This window comes from Neodiprion lecontei, chromosome 3 (assembly GCF_021901455.1).
Source record: "Neodiprion lecontei isolate iyNeoLeco1 chromosome 3, iyNeoLeco1.1, whole genome shotgun sequence".
Classification (NCBI taxonomy): Eukaryota; Metazoa; Arthropoda; class Insecta; order Hymenoptera; family Diprionidae; genus Neodiprion; species Neodiprion lecontei.
Window position 1 is genome coordinate 16,993,590 of NC_060262.1, and position 20,983 is coordinate 17,014,572.

Sequence of the window (20,983 nt, forward strand, 5' to 3'; positions counted from 1 at the left end):
CCATCTAGGGATATTCCAAATAGTTAGACAGTTGTTTTAATTCCTTATGGTTACAAGATTCTCGTACTTCGAGTTTGGTTAGTTGATAAAAGTAACATGCAGTAATAATAGTCGATAAAACATACGGACGTTCCGGTCGGATGTTACAGTTGCTTAAAGCTCCCATGGTCTGCTAGATCGCCACCATTATCGTTTCCCTTATCCTCACCGACGCATGAGACCTCTGGCGGATTTCCGTCGTACTAAGACAAAATCACAGTAATCGAGTGCCAGTCGGACCACCTCTTATTCTTACACCACGGACCACGGATGCACACGGATGTGTACGCACGTGCAGTTGTTTATTATTATTGTATAGGTTAGGTCAGAAGGTAGCCGATCACGCACTGAGAATTCAGAATAATACAACATGCCTTATTGTGTAGCGTCTAACTGCAAAAACAGATCTTTCTCAAAATCACAAAAACAATGTGAGGTCGAAGTAGAGAATAAGGTTACATTTCACCTGTAAGTATAAGTAACGCTTCTGGAACTGTAAATAATGTGAATGCTGTGATACCAAGTAATGTATTTGTACCGATCTTCATTCAAGTTTTCCGAAAAATATTGAGAGGCGTAGGATATGGCTTGATACGATAGGGTTGACGAACAAAAGTGTGCCAAAGTATGCTTACTTATGTTCATGTCATTTTTCACCGGAAACATTCGATCGAACATCTGCCTTCAAAGTTAGGCTGAAAGATGATGCTGTTCCAAATGTGAGTTCAATTCATAGTTTTTGAATACAAATATATTTCAGCATGTGAATATAAATAATTTATTAATGTAGGTTTGCATTCAGGACAATGCTGTCTTGCAAGAGACATGCAGTGTTGATAGAGAACGCGAATGCTCTGAATGCATAGAATTTTTTCTCGCAGATGAAGCCACATTGCACCTTGATGCAGCGGAACCTTCATCTTCAATTGATCAAGTTTGTGAATCGGCTAATAAAAGGCCGAGAATTGATAGCCGTGAGTTGATATGAATTCTATGCTGACAATATCTAATTGTTGAGATGTATGGGACCGTTGTTAATACAAATATTCGTTCCATAACTTTCATCTTTTCAGCATCAAAGGATTTTAAGCAAAAAAATGTATCTTGTCAAACGCCACAACCGCCAAGATGTATCGATAAAGGTACGTGGGTATCGAAATCGTTGATTGCAACTTCTCCCACAAAGGAACGCCCACGTCACATCATCAAAGAGCTGATGGAATCACATCGAAACGAGATCAAACATCTAAAAGAAACAGCACAACGGACAAAGAAACGCATTGCTACCTTACGATATGTGATGGGTGAATTAGGAAAACGAAAAGATCTCAATCTTCAGGAGCTGGATGTTTTAATCGATATTGGTAAATCAAATGCAGATCTGCTTAAACGAGTGGTTAAAAAGTCAACGCATGCCACAGTACCCAAATAATTCACACCTGAGCTAAGAGCATTCGCTCTAACCCTTCATTATTACTCTGCATGCGTGTACAATTATGTACGTAAAAAACTTGACTCCTGCTTGCCGCATCCAAAAACCTGATCAAAGTGGTATTGATCTGTCAATTGTGAACATGGCTTTAATACCGAATGCCTGAACGCTATCGAAGAACGTGCAAAAATAGTCGATGATGTTTTGATTGGCTCTCTTGTTTTGGCCGAGATGTCCATACGTCAACACATAGAGTACGATGGACAAAAGTTTAGCGGGTATGTAGATATGGAACTAAATATTACTACCGATCATGGGACTGTTGCAAAAGATGCTCTAGAGTTTCTCTTTGTTGGTGTAAATAGTTCGTGGAAGTTACCTGTTGACTTTTTTCTAACCAATGGTATTAGTGGAAATTTATTATAGAATCTTGGTGATCGGTCAATTAAGTAAAGTTTACTTAATTGACCGATCACCAAGATTCTATAATAGATTATATACGAAGTTGAGGCTTCTTATTCATCAGTTTAAAATTGGATTACTTCTGAGAACATGGGCTTTATTCACAACATCGAGCTTACACACGGGAAAGCTACAGCTGATTACCTACGCCGTTGGATCCGGACAGCTGAAAAAATGTCGAGGATGAAGAACCACAGGATCTTTCTTCTTCGATGTAAGAAACAAGGAATAATGCCTAAACATTTAAATTTCTCAAAGACTACCTTTGATAGTATTAATTTTAACTTGTCAAGATCAAAAACCAAAGCCAAACAACTTACAACTTATTTCCAAATATCGCTACTGAATTTAGAAATCAATGAATAAAACCTATTTACTTAATTGACCGATCACCAAGATTCTATAATAGATTATATACGAGGTCGAGAATTCTTATTCATCACATTAGTGAAAATTGTAACGGTCTTTTCGTTTTCGCGGTTTGCTTCGACCAGGATTAACTCCAACTGCGGAGCCTCTCGCAATTAACAAAAATCATCCGTTATCAATTTACTTTTTATTGTTATTTATTTTTTTTTAATTTAAACCGGAATTTCGGATGTCGGTATGACCGAATGACATGCATCTATAAATGGAAACCGAATAAAAGAAAAGTATAAATATGAGAGAATAAATTGTATAAATAAAATGGGCACGGCGGACATCTAGGACAATAACAATTCCATAAACGGCATACTCGTAAAATTACAGATAAAATAGTACAGGTCAGAATATAAAACTTATCATAAGCGTGTCTTTGGGGATATTCTTCAAATCCCAGTTTCCATTTCCTCAGTTGCGCTCGCTAATTCCGTGCCCGGCCAATTTGACTCCCCTCGTCCGTCATATCTAGGTGGTTTTTCCTTGATCGGGAATCCGTAAAAGATGGGTCGCTGCTAAGAGTCCTTCGTTCTCGCAATAGAATCCGTATGCGTTTTACTTCATTTTTCGTCGGTTGGATCAATTCGTTCGTTATGATTTCTTTATTTTAGAGCGCACTCTGATGACGATCGATTGCTCACCCGTCGTCTCTCGCTTACACTTCTCGATCGATTGCTCATCCGTCGTCTCTCGCTTACACTTCTCGATCGATTGCCCATCCGTCGTCTCTCGCTTACACTTCCCGATCGATTCTATACATCTGTCATATAACCGCTTAGGTGAAAGCCCCCCTCCCTACGGACCTACCTATTACTGAGTCCCGTAGTCACTGCTTTGGCGGCTAAATTCAACTGTTACAAAATCAAAAGGCCACCTTAATCAATGAGTGCCTAACTCTATTGCAAGAGTGTAATGTTACTGTCAAATCGATAAAGTTCGACGGAGCTTCTGCAAATATTTCAATCGCAAAACTACTTGTAATGTACTAATGTACTCGGGGATTCGAGAATAACAATCTTAAACGGAAACGGTGAATCCATATTATGGGGTTACATTGCCAAAATTTATGAAATTCCGGAACAAGGCCTTCTCATCTGGGAAATAAATTACGATCAAGTCACATCGAGTATTACAAACAAAAGATGAAAGTCAAATTTGCCACCCAAGTTCTCAGCATATCTCTTGCTCATAGCATAGAATTTTGTAGAACTATTTTAAAGCTCGATTATTTTCAAAAATCAGCAGCCACAGAAGAATTTCTGAAACTGTTCAATGATCTTTTCAATATATTTAATGCGAAGAATTCGGCACAGTATAATTTCAAGAAACCAATCCATTTAGAAAATAAAGTCGAAGTGGTAAACAAACTGGATGAATGTCGAAATTACATCTTGAATTTGAAAGAAGAAGGCACCGGACTCAGTATTGTTAAAACACAATGTCGAACCGGCTTCTTGGGCTTTTTGATTTACATTGAAAGCCTGAAAGGTATGTTCTACGAACTGTGCGAAGAGGCTAAAGTGCTGACACATATACCCATTTACAAGTTGAGCCAGGACCACGTGGAATTGTTTTTTGGGTGCATACGATCGCATCGGGGGCATAATAACAACCCGACCGTTCGACAATTTAAGGCAGCATTTAAAAAAATACTGATACACTTCGAAATGTACGAAATGGATTCAGGAAACTGTATACCATTGGAAAACGTCGCTATCTTGCACGTTCCATCTGCCTGTAAGCCGGAGAATATAATTAATTCATCCATCCCATTGCTCAACTGGTCGGTAGCCTCGCAATCTCAAACCTAGAAAGTACAGCAAACGTGTTTGATGACCATTCTTATTTACCAGACATAAGAGCAATATCCGAATTTTCTGACAGGATTATTGTGTTTATAGCTGGTTTTGTGGTTAAATATTTGAGCAAAGTCATAATCTGCGAGTTTTGCGTGGGTGCTCTGTCCGGCAGTGTTTTTAATCCGCAAAGTGAGCTGATTGCATTAAAAAGTCGAGTTGTGTTACACTATCCATCTGATAGCGTAACAACGATTTGTCGTGTAGCGGAAAGAGTTATCCGGTTTGCGTTGAAAGAGAGCGGTGGAAATTTTTAAAGAAGATTTTTTCAGAAGATTACCTTACAACTTGCATTCCCTCTAATTTAACAGAAACGAATATTTTATTCCGTTATCTCAATGATCACTGCCATGACCAAATGGCTCTGGAAAACTATTTGGTGCATTTAACAACCGCAGTTGCACGTAAATACGTCAAAATCAAACTTTTTTATATCGGGAAGCAATCTGTAAACGCTGCACGTAGCGACAGGCATAAGTTGAATAAGCTCACGCTCTTTAGAGGGCAGTAGGAAGCTATCGATCGATACCCAAGGCTACCAACTAACACTTCTTCTTTTATTTGATATGGATGGTTTTGTCTCTGTTACTAATCTAAGTATTGCTATTTGTTTATTCGAACAGAACATTATTTAAGAAATATATTTAGTCATGTAGTATAAGATGCTGGTCATAATATTATTAGATTTGTTGTCTTGTCATTTCGTTAGAAAGATGCCTAGTCATTTCGAGTTCATAAGGTGTTGTTCATATTGTTGTTAATTTTGTCACACATCTTTAAATGTTTCAACATATTATTTAAAGTAGGTACACAGAGAGAAAAAAGTCGTTAATTCAACTAAATGAGCAATGACATGGGGCAAAATAAATATTTAATTGTATCAATTCAAAATTTGTTGGTCTAACAATATGTGTAGTTGATTTAACTAGTCCAACTAAATATTTTCTTAGACCAACAGATTTTTAATTCCCATAATTACATATTCATTTCACCCCCGTGACCGTTCATTTAGTTGAATCAACGAATTTTTTCCCTCCGTGTACGTATTAAATGTCATGTTTTAGTATTTTCCTTTATTGTAGTTGTTTCTTTCTTTCGCATAAGGCAAACGTTTGCAGTATAATTTTTTTGGTCCAATAATTTCAGTTACCCAAACCTAATAATTAATTCCTCTAACCATACATGTTTTATAGGTATTTCGTAACGGGAGCAGGTTGAACTGGAGCTGTTGAACGAGGGAATTTGCTGTACACAACAGAAACTGTTTTCATATTCTGTGTAGAAGACGTAATCGATTTGTATATTTGAATGTACCATGTCTCATTATTTAACATAATGAATTATTAATTTGAAGCTGAATCTGCTTTCAAGGGCCAGTTTTACCAACTCTGAATACCGTGATTCTTCGGAAAATTATATTCAACGAACGAAATTGAATATTTTCCATTCCATCGAACGACAAATAGCAACAATTCAGCACCTATTCAACAAAATTGGATTTAAAAAAAATGTGCTTATCTGTACAGTTTCTTATACAAAAAGAATTGAAACTGTGTTCGTAAATACCTATACAGTTCGAGGAAGTAGTTTGTGGCAACGATCTGACCGAAAAACTAATACTGCCTAAAGTGAATCATTTAAACGTGGCGCCCAAAACTTAGCTCATCAATATCGACGTGCTACCCATAGAGATATAAGAATAGAGTGCGTGAGCCACAGGAGCGCACATAAGTGAAAACCAGCACGCGATAGGAAAAGAGAGAGCAACTAGGGAGTCTGGTTGTTTTGTCTAATTACGCATACGTTGGCGTGCCGAAGGTTGTTGACACAAACATAACCTGCTTCCTACTCTATTTGAACATGGTTATCATTCCCTCTTACTTCGTGGTTATCATAGAGACTAGAGTACAGAGTCCAATCTCTGTATTGAAGATGTGTCCGCGAAATCATGAGAAATAAGGGTTCCGCTACAGCGGCGCTGTCGTCACTCTGGACCGATAGCTATATGTATGTTAAATATAATAGTCTCCATGATGCCGCACATATTTACGTTTATTATAATTATTATAATTTTGGTCATTACATCACTGTATTACTATATTTATAGGATCAGAACGTCCGGAGCGACGCTGGTGATAAAACCGTGCACTATTGAATCTCGTAGTTTCACGGACGCCTTTTCCGCCTCTCCGCCTTAGAGATTGGACTCCTGTACTCTAGTCTACATGATGGTTATACCAAAAAAGGAGGTTGGCGTTACACAGAATATATCGATGAAGTAGTCAAACATATTAGCGCGGTTCTATAGTATTTTCATTAACGAATAAAATTCATTGTAAACAGTGCGTTGCTATGATAGAAGGGAATACTGATAACAGCAGCAATTCCAAATTAACTATACTAAAAAATCGTGGAGGCTTGCACTTTGCATCTGACGACGCAAACTTTATTTGTATTAGTGCTGAAAAAACTTTACGTCAAAATCGACATTTAACATTTTCTTCAAATATTATGGATAGAGTTGTCTCGGAAACTCTGAAAATATCACCAAACACGATATTAGATGATGGTAAACATTCTTTGTAACAAGATCCCTTGTGTGACCACAGACATAAATTGATTTCACTTATATTGTATATTAGTTTATTTAAATTATAATAATACTACTATTCATAGTCTTACTACTGATTACATTATTTTTTTATATACTTATGTTTTCGTATTGAGTGCGACCGAGACTCGCCTGCTGCGCATGCGTGATTAGACAAAGACAACCAGACTCCTAGTTGCCCTCTCTCTTTCTATTGCGTGCTGGTCGTATCGGCTGACTCACGTACTCTGTTCTTACTGGTTCTTATATCTCTATGGTGCTACCACATGTACCATGGAGCCTAGAGTAAAGGAGCCCGAACCTTTGCCCGAACACCTCCGTGAAGTTGGCCCCCCGAAGTTATTATTTTTAAATCTAATTAATGCAATTCGTTTGAGAATCGTTTGAGAGGGTTTGAGAGTAGAAAAAAACTGTTAGAGAGTTAATATTTTAATTGATATTCCATAATTATTGAGTGAATGATTTCCCCATGATTTCCCCTAGTTTCCGAGCACTTCCGGCCTGCGCAATGGATACGCGCGGTGTACATGCGCAGTGTATCTAAAATCAGCTGGAGGCTGGTCGTGAGTGTTCTGCGCCGAAGAAACTGGCGTTTCTGTATCATCGTATGTTCTCCAGTAAAAAATCAATTAATCCTTCAAAAAATTGAGCAACATTCCAACGAGAGCAATAATGTTCAAAGAGCGAAAGAACTTTTGGAATAAAGTCGTATAATAAATTTATCCGACGTTTTTTCAATGATCTTGCCAAACATCGTCGAGTTGTGAACAAATATTGAAGCTTGTGGGAATTCAGGGGTTATAAACACAGGGAAACGATACGTAATATAGTGAGAACTAAAAAAAAATGGGTGCGTGTACTTATGTACGCGAGTGAGAAGTTATACTTCTTTGGCATCATTGAAAAATACACAACATGTCAAAATCTTCTGTCACACAATGATAAAGAAAAGAAGTATGTAATAAAAAACAATAAAACAAATAACGGGTGTCTTAAATTATATTTAAATAATCTATTAAATTTTTGTCACGAACTTTTTATTAAATGTTCTATTAAATTTATTTCTTTATTTTGTAAATATTAAAAAACCAATAATAAATACTCAACATTGATAATTTCAGAATATCTAGTATTAATTATATCAAATAATGATATTTCAATTTATATCAATAAATAATACATACGGATAACTAACCTCAATTATATTGGAGCACTTGAAAAAGTATTTTAGCACAATTTTTTCACTAATATTCACAAATAGTAAATAATATTAATCCAAATATTCAATTTAAATCACTACTGAATATATTTTATTGCCACATATATAATTCGCACTTGTATGAAAATAAAACACGCGTTGTGACTGTAAAAACTAAAACCATGTGGATAAATATTTAGCTTTCTTTCGAGACTTAATGAATTCGGTTGAGTGGGCAACTTCATCCTGTTAATTTTGGGTTACAGTGATGCGCGCGCATAAATTCGGTTGAGTGGGCAACTTCATCCTGTTAATTTTGTGTTACAGTTTTGTGTTACAGTGATGCGCGCGCATCCTGAAATTTCGCTCTCATCAGTTTTTCATAACGCGCCTAAAGAAGTATAACTTCAAAAATGACGTTTATTTTATAGCTTTGTTCTGAAATTTTTAGTCATGGTATTTGTCCCACAATTTTTTTCGCTGCGCAAAAGCTACACAGCTACAGCTACACAGTTTATTTACCTTGTAAATGCGATAAGGGATGGTACGCCTAGCCGAGTAACATGAATCGTTCGCAAGATCGTTGCAAGCACGGTCCAAGATTTACAAGATCTGAGAACACAGAAATCTTGGGATAGATGAACAGGAACATCGCTGACATATATTATAAGCCCATCGACATTCTACGTTTCTTCCAATTATGAGTGCATTATTCCTTATCTGCAAGTAAATATCAATTTTGGCGTTCTATAAAAGATTTCACTTTCTGTTGCACTGCGTTAAAAAGATTTCGTCAAGTTTCCCGTTTTAGACGCTCATGTCTTTTTCCAATAGTTTCATCCAATTCTTCTCTTACCATTGGTGTCATTGAGAGAAAATTGCTCAGCTTCGTCTCCATGTCCATCTCGTACCCGTTCGATTTACGATAATCCGCATTCTCGAAACTCGTATTTCTTCGTCAATCTCGGTCGCTACAGCTGATTTCAGACGCACTGCGCAGACATGTTGCGCATAGACAGTGCGCACACACAATGCGCACACCGGAAGTGCTCTAATCCTAGGGGAAATCGCACATTGAATAATTATTTAATATCAATTAAAATATTAACTTTCTAACAGTTTTTTTCTACTCTCAAATCCTCTCAAACGATTCTCAAACGATTAAAAAAAAAATTGAACGTCCAAGTCCATTTTTTGAGGAGATAGAAAATATGGGGGCCAACTTCACACCCAAAATTAAAATCAATTTTCCGAAAAAACTACTAACTCTCAAACGAATTTCCTTTACTCTCAAACCCTCTCAAACGATTCTCTAACGAATTGCATTAATTAGATTTAAAAATAACAACTTCCGGGGGCCAACTTCACGGAGGTTGCCCGAACGCTGTACTGCGGACGTGGACTATGAAAGCAGTGAAAATTTTTACTGAAATACCCGCTGGCGCTGCTGTACCCAAGAGAGGATGACAGAGACGGAATGAAAAAAGAGAGAGTAGAGAATATTCATATTCGTAGCGCATTTATACGTAAACAGATTAGAAAAACAGTAAATTGTTAGTTTGTCGATTAATTCTGTCATCATGCATTTGTTACTAGATAATATTTTTGGGCATAATTCAAAGTCGAGTTGACCTACACCCTAGAAATATTTATTAATAAACATTATTTTTATACAGTACGCGTCAAATCCAAACGAATTAAAAAACAACAACAAAAAGTGCGAATATTTATTATTTAGTGCACAATAGGAACGTGCTTTTTCATACAGAAAGGAAACAAAAATTTTTAAACAACAAAACATTACAATTTTATTAAAACATTATTATTTACTGCACAATAGGAATGTATTTTTTTCGTACAGATAGGAAACAAACATCTTCCAACAATAAAACAAACATTTTTTAACAATAAATAATATTATTAATGCGATAAACTGCGGAACATTTGGAAATAAATCGATTTTTACCTAAATCGAAGTTCATCCGCGAGCGAAATTTTCATCGTAGACCCTCGACAATTACCGCATTATCATAAAGAGTTGTCCAGCTCCGGATGGCCCGACGAACTCAATTGTTCTTCTAGCCGACGCGATGAAACTAATGTTTCCTCGGTGAATAATTTATATGGAGCATTCCACCCGAATTTGACCAGGCTCCGACCCTCACCCTTTTCGATTTGACTCGAAATTTTGTATGTCGTTCACTCGCATTGGTAGAGGCTAGCATATTTTTTTTACATTTTTTGTTCCATCCCGTTCTCGAGTGACAATTTTTTGAAAATATCTATGAAACCCAATTCAATCAGTGATATGTTCTAATTGAAAAACGGCTTTCTGACTCCAAGTGTATTGTCTAATGATGTCTTCGATCCATTCGCTTCCAGGCTCGAATTTCGTCTTGTCCTCGTATGGAAGACGTTTTTTTTGAATATATGCTGGAAACATTGTAACATCACGTTATGATTGTAAAAGCTTGTAAAGAATCCCTAAAAATTCTCAACTATCAACTTACGCTTTGGAAATAACAATCGAGGACAAGAATTTCCCGTTCTGAGTCGTAAGTTATATTAGGCGGACGAGTTTTTGTATCCACTCAGTCAAAAAGCGCCCGAAGGTCCATCTCAACTAATTGGTTGCACCACAGGATGCACAGATGATCAGTCGAGACACTGTCCAAGGACTTCGCTCCATCGTTGTTGCATATTCTACAGACAAAACAAAAATTTTATTGTAATTAATATGAAGATACAGGTAAAAACAAAGCGGATCAAAATTTTATATACGCCAAGTCATTGAACAAACATATTTTCTTCTATCGGCAAAAATTGGTATGCAATAACTTAATATTTCGTCAACAAATTATACGCATTGACTCATTTCACAAAGAGAAAAAATTGTGACCGGAGATTTACCTTTGGTACCTTGAAGCCAGACAGCTGCCGTCGTCCGAAGCGCTTGCAGTTTTCTCTACTGGCATCTCGCCCAGTTGGGCAGCCTAGGTAAGAACAATATTTCCCCATTGTGGACTCTGCTACCAGAAATAAACTTAAAATAAAATTTGTGATTACACATGACAATATATGAATTTTTACCTCACTTTCATGCTCGTTTTATTCAATCCGTAAATTACAATTTGATAAAGTATTGAAAATAGCATATGTATTTAAAAAATACCATTTTCTCACCTGTTTAGATACAGTGTGGGGCAATCACTCACTACACCTTACGACGCTGATTTTTATGACAATAAAAAAATCTTTGAAAAACTCGTTTATACGGGCAAAGACGAAAAGCCAAGAATGACGTGTAAATGCAAACCCATCTCCTATCTTCGTAGCACTAGCGCTTCCCGTGGCTCCATTTCGAACCCAAATTTTCACCACTTTCAGGGTCCACGCAAAGGGTCCACGTTTATAATATGGCGTTCTCCACTGGTTGTACTGAGTGCGCACTGGCTCGAACAAGGGGCACTCGTTCCGTGCATGCGTCGCTCGGCATCAGGGCAAACCAGTCCCCTGACACTCGCCACTGCTCGCATACTAAAAAATTGTACGCGTTTTGTCCCTGTTTTTTAGTTCCTCTACGTGGCGCTAGTAGACTTCTGACACGCTCGCTGCCCTCGCTGAGCGCGCGCAAGCTTGTCAGACAACTACTAGCGCCACTAGTGGTGGAAATTGGAGGCAGAATCGAGGGACATACGCGTTTTGTCCTCGTTTTTTAGTTCTCTACGTGGAGCTAGTAGACTTCGACACGTTCGCTGCCTTCGCTGACAGCGCGCAAGCTTGTCAGACAACTACTAGCGCCACTAGTGTTGGAAATTGGCGGCAGAATCGAGGGACATTTTACGAACCACATTTAGCAGCGTGTGTCAGGGGGCTGCTTTTACTATAGGCCTTCGGACTTCTTTACTCTAGGCTCCATGACATGTACACTCCCCAAGGCGCATACCACGGTCTTATATACAGGTCTGGCGACTCCATTGGAGGGGGTAGCTCGCTTATTCAAGCAATTTTTGTGTTCACTAGTCGCCACAAGTTTCGTTGCGAACTTATCAACAGCCGCGGCGGAGCCGGGGAGGTCCAGACAAGACCGTGTTATTCGCATATATGTATATGGGTATTCGCTCACTCACGCTCACTCATCGTATTTATTGAGGTTATTGTTATCGTGGTAACTAGACCGCAGTGACAACTGGTGGTGCCGCTAGAATCGAAATTTGGCCTCGCTGAGCGACGCGAATAATCGTGGCTCCCAGCATAGAAGTTGCCAGACCTGTATATAAGATCGTGGCGCATACCCCTCGCCATCAAGCCTAGCTTACGCTTCGTCCTCTCCGTCGGATCGGAGCTTTGAGTTTTCCCCGCCAAGTCACCGATTAGAGTGAGAAGGATGCTTGGAGTTGTTGATCTCTCTGTCTTATGACCGCTTGAGCTTAGTGCATAGAGCTCGTAGTCTATCTCCGTATGGCTAGGGATGGTGTTTATGGACGATTCAAAATGGTTACTGCACGTGTGTAACCAGTGCGTGCTGTCGATCGGTTTGCTACGTGGATTTTAATAATGAACAGTTTATTCATTTGATAAATAATAAACACTATTAAACACACAGTAGTAAGATGTTGAGGCTTTTGAGATGTTATGCGATACCTGTACAGAACTTGTCACTCACGACAGTGCAAATAAATTTACAACAAAATAATCACGTTTGTTCGTTCTGCAATTTTCATCACCTGAAGCCAATCACGTGTACGTATAAACCTGGAGTTTCCATGCATATATGTTTCAATTTTCACATTCTTTAACTCACATTTAAATTGAATAACTATTTCGAAATGTATTTTTACCCCTCTTTGAATCTGTAAATTTCCCGAATGTACCAACCGATTCTAACCTAACTACCTGACTAGACCTCGCGCTTTTTTTTATCATAAGTTTAATATTCACCCGGTGTGTTGAATTGTCTTTGATTTTAATTTGTATACAAAATTTGATCGTTCATCATCAGGTGCTTTGTTTGAGATTCTTAGACACATCAGAGTGCACTAATAGATAGAGACATGTAATTACATAGTAACTGGAGTCAAGTTCAGTTTGATGAATCTGTTTCAACTAAGGTATTGAGTACTATTCAATGTCGAAGCAAATATGGCCCACTGTGCTTCCTTCGTTTCACTTTGTATATAATGTTTACAAAACTACAATTGACTCTATAAAATCTGGGTTATAACGTGTCAATGTTTCGTAATGTTGACTTGTTATATATGCCTGAAAAAAATAACTGAGAAACGAACGTCATTAACTTTAGGCACTAAAAGTTTTAATTTACAAGCAGCTATTCAAAAATGCAGAATCATTGTTTTTTGAGCATTAACAGTACTAGAGAAATTTCATCCAAAAGATCCAACTGCGATGCAATATCGTTCTTTAATAATACGTACTAAAGGCCATTCAAGTATTGGGTAACGATAAAACAGAGGTAGGCCATTTAGAGAAATGTTATGAAATGTTATCCGCTAGTAGTAGGCATTCCAGGCAAGCGTTAGCTAACCTAGGAAATTCGATGTACGTACTTAAAGCTTGAGAAAAATAAAAAATTTTCCCTAAAAAGAGATGTTATTAACATTTAGACGGCCGGCAACACCACTATAACACCACGATTCGAACATATCCGGGGAACATTGGGGGATGATTATATGGAAGTATCCCACCAAAGTAGGCATGTATCAACGAAAAAAAATCCCGAATGACTCAATAATATGTTAGCAAATATAATGTTTATTGCATGCATTTACGAAGAAAGGTAATACATAATGTATTTGATACTCAATGAGTAAAAAATTCACGTTTTACTGAACATATTAATGTGTATTAATAATTAATAATAATTAATATTTAATAAAGTAGGGATAAATTGATCAGGATGTGACTATAAATCGCATTTCTACCATTTCCAGATAAAGAATCGATTTACCAATAAACTTTTCCAGAAGCGTTACCTAACGTTAAAAAACAGTAGTGGGCAAAACAAACCTCCATAAAGCTGGCCTCCCTACCTGCTCAAGAAAATTTGAAAAAATCATAGATTAAAGAGCTATTTATAAGCTCTGCAATGCCGCAGACCGCGATTATTGAGCTCGTTTCTGTTACGAGAAAATCAATTTTGAAAGGGGGGCGGATTGAAAATCAGAAATTGTCACTGTTGGTATTTAAAAGCTATGAATAAATGAAGCAAAATGCCAGTACTCATCATTTCGATTTTTTTTTCTCTTCTTGCCTCTCATCGCGATTGGGCATGGATATATCCATAGGGGTTGTTGTTACGACATTGTTTCCAACGTACATCAAGAGCTTCTAATTAGTTACTAATTCTCACGTGGTCAAAATAATTCTAAAAAATTTTTTCACTCTGGGGAGGCTAACTTTTCGGTAAGCCTCCCCACTTTTCAAAATTGGTTTTCTCGTAACAGAAACGAGTTAAAAAATCGCGATTCACGGCATTACAGAGCTCATAAATAGCTCTTCAATCGACCATTTCTTCAAATTTTTCTGAGCAAGTAGGGGGGGGGGGGGGGGGCAGCTTTACGTAGGTGCAAAACAAGCAAATTTTACCAATCGTTATCACTAAAGATAGAATGCAAAAATTTGCAAAAAATGAGTTAGCTAATTCTTGAATGGCCCCCATGTGTGTGAAATTCTTCTCATTTACTCATTTTTTTAGTCAAGAAGCATGGAAAAACTGTAGTGTTTTGCGGGTACTGCTGTCTCAATGAATACTGAGAACAGTGCTCTCTCTAATGCTATTTTAGATGTATGCAAAATATCAAAAAGTCGCACAGGGTCTTTTTTCGCATGGGCTCGCTGGGCTGAGCCTAGAGCCCTGCATTTCATGGAGTCCTCTGGGCAAGTAAGGGATGTTAGCCGCCCATTTTCAAAATTTTCGAATTTAAAGAGTTGTACTGGTTTGCTCCGAAGTTGCTCTATATTGCTCCACAAAAGTATTTCGGCAAACCCAAAATTGAACAAATAAACGTAAAAAAACCATTTTTCACACCAGCCCTCGTTTTTAAAAAAGTGATTTTTTCGCGGTTGCTCTCAGCTGCTCTAGTTGTTCCGAACATTGCTCCAGAACCACAATGCTGTCAAATGAATAGTGCTCAAACGTAAACCAAAACTTGACGGGGAGCTTATTTTTGATAGGTGAAAACTTGCTCTGCATTGCTCCAAAGCCGTAGGATTCTGAATCGAAAATTCATCCTGGAAATTTGGAGGAGCATGCCTGGAAGTGAAATAAATCAACCATAGAATACCCAGATACTGAACAACCCCGGAAAAATAGTAAAAAATGCCGTTCTTATTTTTGTTGACAATGGCGCACCAATGCGAAAAATCTGAAAAAATTAGAGGTTCTGTACTTTGAGCTCATACTCTTTCTAAAAAATAATGATTGGTGCAAGTTTATTTTATCATAGTGAAAACAGGAAAAGAAAACTTCTTCATTTTTTTCTACTCGGAATTAACGCGAAGATGGGTTAAAAAAATACTTTGTTTACGTATTCTGACCAGTTCCGAGTTTGTGATTTTTTTTAGTACGATAGCTCCAATGAGGTCGAAGAAAAAAGGAAAAACGCCAAAATGCACTACTTGACAGTCTGCAATAAATAGGAACATTAGAAGGTTCAAATTTCGCCGAAATGTGTTCCTTTGGATGACATATCTTTTGCCCCTATTCCCAGCTGAAAAGTTTCGGGGGCATTTTTGACATGCGTATTCGGTTAGACCCCTCACAGCTTTCTGCGTCTGATACTTGTCGCATTTCTTTATCCAGAGCTGCTCCAGTCGAAAAAAGGTTAAAATGTTATTCTAGAACAAGAGGCACTCCAGCCTGGAGTGCTAGGGATTCCAGTAATTTCCATCAAAAGCTAAGACTGATAGTTTCTCTACCATTCGCCTGTATAGTTTGCCCGTTTCCTAGATTTATAGGCCATGGATCCTGAAATGCTTCGTATTAACCAAACCAAGTTTTCTGTTTACACGTATGATCAGTCGCATTAGAGTCTATAAACCAGATCGATATTCTCGAGCTCTCAGCTTGCAACGTAGTAAAAGACATGCCAATTAAAGCTTCTTCTTTTTCTGTTATTTCATTTATTTTCTTCAATTTAAAAAAGTCTTGTTTCCTATGTCCTGGTTTTTCGCAATAATTAAAAGTACCTGGTTTGCGTTTTGAAGCGGTTGTGCTCCGATCTCTGTTGGTCCTTTCGTTTTGGGGGCGAGGTTATTGGTACCTTTCAGATCCGCCTGTCTGCTTTGACGCAGCGAATGCTCGACTCTCAGATTTCTCTTGATTGTTCATTCTGATCTCTTCTGCCAGCAGCCTTTGAGCCATATTACTGAGCGTGCGATGTTCTTCAGCCGTCGACTCCCACACTGTGAGGAAGTAGTTGAAAGACGCACGTAAAGTCATGAAAATTTTGGTCATGAGCATTTAATCAGAAATGATTTCACCTAATGCGTTGAGTTTATGCAACAAAACTTCAATTTTTGCTATATGGACTGCCATATTATCTGACGGATCTTTCGTTGTTTGATACTACTTCTGGTGCATCATATGTATGCCGGTCTGATTCTGTTGTTCATATACATATACTATGAAGTTTGCTCTACATTTCTGCCGGCAATCTACTTTTCATGATATGCAGCAATGGCGAATCCTCAACACTGGTAGCAATAATCTTCTGAGCTGATAATTCCTTTTTGATCCGTGTAGAACGTTCTCCCTCAGCTTGAGGTTGAGCTAGACTTCTATAAGCTACTTCATAAGCTCCAGTAGCTTTAAGCAATAAAGAGACTTGAAGTTTCAAGGTTGACCAGTTCTCGACGCCTTTTAATTCAGTTATTCTAGTTGATTCGTTCCCCATTTTTTTCTTCGATCATCTGCTCTTACACGCGGCCAGATAACCTCCAAAAGTATTTTCTCGAAATTTAGGTGCAAAACAGAACGCAATCCCGAAAATATCACACAGCGAGGCTGGGCCCATAACCTGTTGTAGGTCCGTGGATATTTTGAGAACAAATCTTGCAGGATGTCAAGATTATTATTAACAGATTACTTTATTAAACTCAGAACGAGCAGTCTTTTACATTTCTTTTTCTTATAACGGTATATCGAAACGCGACTACTTGGCGGCGTAGCCAACCTATCAGACGAATATTTCTTTAAATGGCTTCCAAACATTTCTTTAGATTCCTTATTTAGATGGCACTACAATAATTCTTCAGATGTCTACTTGGTGCCACAATAACTCTTCATATTTCACATTTTCAACAGTGATGTTCGACGGTATTGAAACTCAATAAATACAGAAATACATGATATACTTCAGTTTTTTCGCTTTATAACGTAGAAAACTTTGCTATAAATATATAATGGTAATTACCGAACGAGGTAACACAGAAAGGTTTATATCCTACAACAATCTGAATTGTAAATATACCGATATTAGGAACTTTTACTTGTATAATATGTTTTTATTTTCAATTACCAACTTGTCAAATAAGTGCGTTTGAAAATTGCAGGCGCTATCTAATTGGTGAATATTTTCTGAGGAACCTCACAATTGGTTGACTTTTAGTCTGTTGTTTTGATTTTTAGATATTTTGCTATCAGTCTTGAGATTTCGTCAGAGATCTTCTGTTTTTATCTAGATTTCGGCTTAAACTACAATATTTTTTAATAAGAAAACAAATTTTATTTTATCTTTGAACGGACTCTAATTTTTTTCGATCCAAGGAAATTTCTTTAGGGTTGGCGACGCTGCTACTTACAATTAGATCGAAAAGTGAGGGTAAGCAGGTACTCAATCGATATGTATCGCACAAGGCTAAACTTGCTCTTTTTTGGCGCATATATTCAAACTAGATTTTTGATCATTCATATTTAACAATTTTCTTCCGCAGCTATCACGTCTTCTCAGTTGTTCATTGTGGAATGCTCAATTGTTTACAATAATTCTTGTAGTTAATTTTACAGACTTTTAACCCATTATTCATATTTCTACCTAACATCAAAGTGATACTCAAAAATGTTGTCTTTAAAGTTTTCTTTCTTTAAGTAGTCAACCCATTCTGAAATTTTTTCTTTTAATTTTTAAAGAAATCTAAAAATGTGCATAACGTATGTCCTGGGTATTCTGAAGGAATACAGGCATTTCTGTTACCCTCGGTAGACAGGCAGCGAAATCGCAGTGTTCGTTAGCTTGGTTCAGAGACTTACATACACAAGTGGCATTTAATAGCTGATCATCCGTAAAGGTTGAAATCGGTGGTGATCATTCGAAAACGTAGTCTACTAAACTTGAAATGCTACATATGTCAAACATTTGAATATTTTTTGGACAGATTTCAGAAATGGTTCTCTTCATCGTCGAACGACAAGTACAAATACGGCAACTGCGGATAAAACAACGCCAAAGAAGATTAAACATAAGAAGAAAAAGTATGCAGAGCTCCTGGAAGGTAAGTTTCCTATTGGACCTTCATTCCTATTCATAGCCTTTTCTGAATTAATAATTTTATCACTACTATGAAAATTTGTTATGACTTCAAAAATTTCCACTCGTCAAGCCAAAGAAACGTTTCAAAAGAACCATGTGTTTAAATGATAGTGAAGTTTGTAACACTTGTGTAACGATGTATTTTTGGGAAACATTATTATTTTGCTACACTGAAGTAAAAAATACTCATAATTTGCTAACTTGTCTGCTTTAAAATATTTCTGAATCTGTGAATAATGATTTTTCTTCAATATTTCGTTATTTTAACCTTGCGAACTTCAACGTTATGTTTTGAACCATTCTCGTTGAAAAACGCCGCTCATGATAAAAGAACTTATCGAAATCAAAAAGAAATGAAGAATTGATTAATTAATAATCATAAAATGATAGTGTTGTTTGACTGGATAAACCTTTTCAGTTTCTTAATGAGTACGTTAAGGGGGGAGACCCAGTTGGAATGCCCCAAAAAAAGGGTTTGTTTCCGAATTTTTTTTTGGCCAAACGACAAAATAATTTATAACAACAGTTTGTTCATATGAAAGATATATATTTAAAGTACACATTACAATTGTTTCAAAGACAAATATTTAAAAATAAGCCGGTAGAAGGCAATGGGCGAGACGTCTGCAAAAAAAAGGGTGTTGCGGTGATCACTCTCGCGCTACAATGGATCATCTGAATCCAACAAAAGAGGGGGGGATCTTTAGTTAATGATATAATGCTCCACATGAACGAATGGTTTCGAAAAATTTCAATTTTTCAGAAAATAGCGGACGTTAAAAGTCAAAAGTGTTGTTTTGACCAAAACTTCACTCACATTTTTGGCTATAAAAAAAAATAATTGTCCAGAAAAAAAAATCCTTCGTTCATCCGAAGGACAACTATGTATATAATAAGTGAGACAAATTTCAAACCGATCGGTAAAGTCGTTCTCGAGTTACAGTGATCATCGACGTCGAAAACATGGTTTCGAGAAAAACGCGTTTAAAGTCTTGAGTACGATTTGCATGCAGATATAAAAATTTATTTTGTGACTTTCATTGAATCGTCTATTTCTGGGCCATATACTGCGCATTCCTCCGCTTTGTTAGCTGCATCTGCAGCAATTTTTCGTTGACGACGAGCTACCCTTGCCTCTCGAGTATTTTCGAGGGAGCGCCGGTTAGCTTTGTCAGACACGGCGCCCTTCAAATTTATATATCTTCACGAATAACGGTCCGATTTGCATGTAATTATTCGGAAAATACTCTTGAAATATTGTACTTTTAGAAAATGGAAAAAAATCGATTTTTTCAAAATGCTTACTGGGTCTCCCCCCTTAAATCATGAAAACGATATCATCAAATTGTTATTGTGTATATTTACATTTATAAAATGGCTGTTGAGTTGAAAATTAGCAGTTTAAATTACAATTAAATTAGCTGCCTTGTTGTTGTATGGTAATAAGGAAAAAATCGTTGTAATAAACAAAGAAATGCGACAAATATTAGCGATATATATGACGGTTTTTACCTTTCATCACCTTTGTGATGTAAGAAAAGTATTGGTTTCGGTCTAAAATCACTTTTTCTAATTTCGCCGAATCTTTACGTTTTCGAACCTCTAGAATCCGAAAAACAGGTTTTTAGAGAAGTGTCCGTGTGTCTGTCGGTCTATCGGTCTGTTCGCCAAGCTCCCGCGACGATTTCGGAAATATAAGATGAAAAAGTCTGAAACTTACAAGCTTTTACAACCAAATGATGGGCATGAAAAATTCTCACGTCACATTTAATTTGAACTTGCGATTCTACAGACAATGAATCGATTCTCAATGTTTCACCGAAAAACCTATACTTTTCCTCTTTATTACTTTTTCTGAATAAAGGATCATATTGCTTTGATTTTATTTATTAATTAAAAAAAAAAATTATAACTTTTGTTTTTCATGAAAATAATATAAAAGTATATTATGCGTCTAGGGAAGGAAGAGGGCGTTTTTTGTCGAGCGCTGATCGCGTCCTCGACTCACAACTCGTTCTGCGAATATCGTGCGAAACAAGAAATACTTCCTTCCCATGGTGCATACGATATTTTCTACGACAAATGTATTGAAAACGAGTGAAAACGCATGTTTGAAATTACGAATTACATATTGTTAGGTTATGCTAGGTAGCGAACTCGGAGCGAATAGAATATGGAGAATTCAATAGTATAGGTAGGAAAGTTTAAAAAGGCAACCAAAAGGGTCCAGGAAGCGAAGCCCTCGGTGGAGGGCTTAGGGGGGCTCCGCAAAAAAAAAAAAAAAAATTAAACATCCATCAGTGTTTCTTTTATTTTCCACTGATGCAGATGAACGCGAGGTTAGAATGTGTGTGAGGCCCAGCACTTTTTGAAAATAATAATTATAAATATTGTGCTGAGTTATGTTAGACTTGT

The 20,983-nt window shown here is 37.1% G+C and overlaps 2 protein-coding genes and 1 long non-coding RNA gene across 18 annotated transcripts in view; 2 read left to right on the plus strand and 1 right to left on the minus strand.

Annotated features, from left to right (window-relative positions):
• The first annotated feature begins 296 nt into the window (after nucleotides 1-296).
• On the plus strand, nucleotides 297-5,568 carry LOC124293595. Of its 7 annotated transcripts, none has more exons than XR_006903469.1 (5): nucleotides 297-507; nucleotides 593-758; nucleotides 830-1,013; nucleotides 1,113-2,147; nucleotides 5,403-5,568. XR_006903469.1 is itself a non-coding variant. In XM_046734997.1 (5 exons), the coding sequence occupies exons 1-5, from the start codon at nucleotides 410-412 to the stop codon at nucleotides 5,411-5,413; spliced, it is 750 nt and encodes a 249-aa protein (XP_046590953.1). In that variant the 5' UTR covers nucleotides 297-409; the 3' UTR covers nucleotides 5,414-5,568. The 7 variants fall into 7 exon arrangements, 4 of the variants coding, with proteins under 4 accessions (XP_046590953.1, XP_046590954.1, XP_046590951.1 ...); XR_006903471.1 differs by having other exon boundaries at nucleotides 1,113-1,749; XR_006903470.1 differs by lacking the exon at nucleotides 5,403-5,568 and having other exon boundaries at nucleotides 1,113-1,749; nucleotides 1,998-2,217.
• A 4,329-nt stretch (nucleotides 5,569-9,897) lies between these two features.
• On the minus strand, nucleotides 9,898-11,327 carry LOC124293536. 3 transcript variants are annotated; one of them, XR_006903382.1, is made up of 4 exons: nucleotides 11,191-11,327; nucleotides 10,929-11,044; nucleotides 10,529-10,721; nucleotides 9,898-10,451 (listed from the first exon to the last, which is right to left on the minus strand). It is a non-coding gene; the product is annotated as an uncharacterized LOC124293536 (long non-coding RNA). The 3 variants fall into 3 exon arrangements; XR_006903380.1 differs by having other exon boundaries at nucleotides 10,929-11,047; XR_006903381.1 differs by having other exon boundaries at nucleotides 10,929-11,047; nucleotides 11,109-11,327.
• A 1,160-nt stretch (nucleotides 11,328-12,487) lies between these two features.
• The window catches only part of LOC107225141 (DNA-directed RNA polymerase, mitochondrial), a 105,394-nt gene continuing 96,898 nt past the window's right edge, over nucleotides 12,488-20,983 (plus strand). For 3 of the 8 annotated variants that reach the window (XR_006903301.1, XR_006903302.1, XM_046734021.1), the window contains exons 1-2: nucleotides 12,492-12,761; nucleotides 18,414-18,530. Coding sequence is in view for 4 of the 8 variants with exons in the window: in XM_046734021.1 (XP_046589977.1) it covers nucleotides 12,632-12,761; nucleotides 18,414-18,530 (247 nt within the window). In the remaining 4 variants the exon portion in view is untranslated. Of the gene's footprint in view, nucleotides 12,762-18,413; nucleotides 18,531-20,983 lie in introns of all 8 variants that reach the window. The other 5 variants (XR_006903303.1, XR_006903304.1, XM_046734024.1 and 2 more) reach the window with 4 other exon arrangements.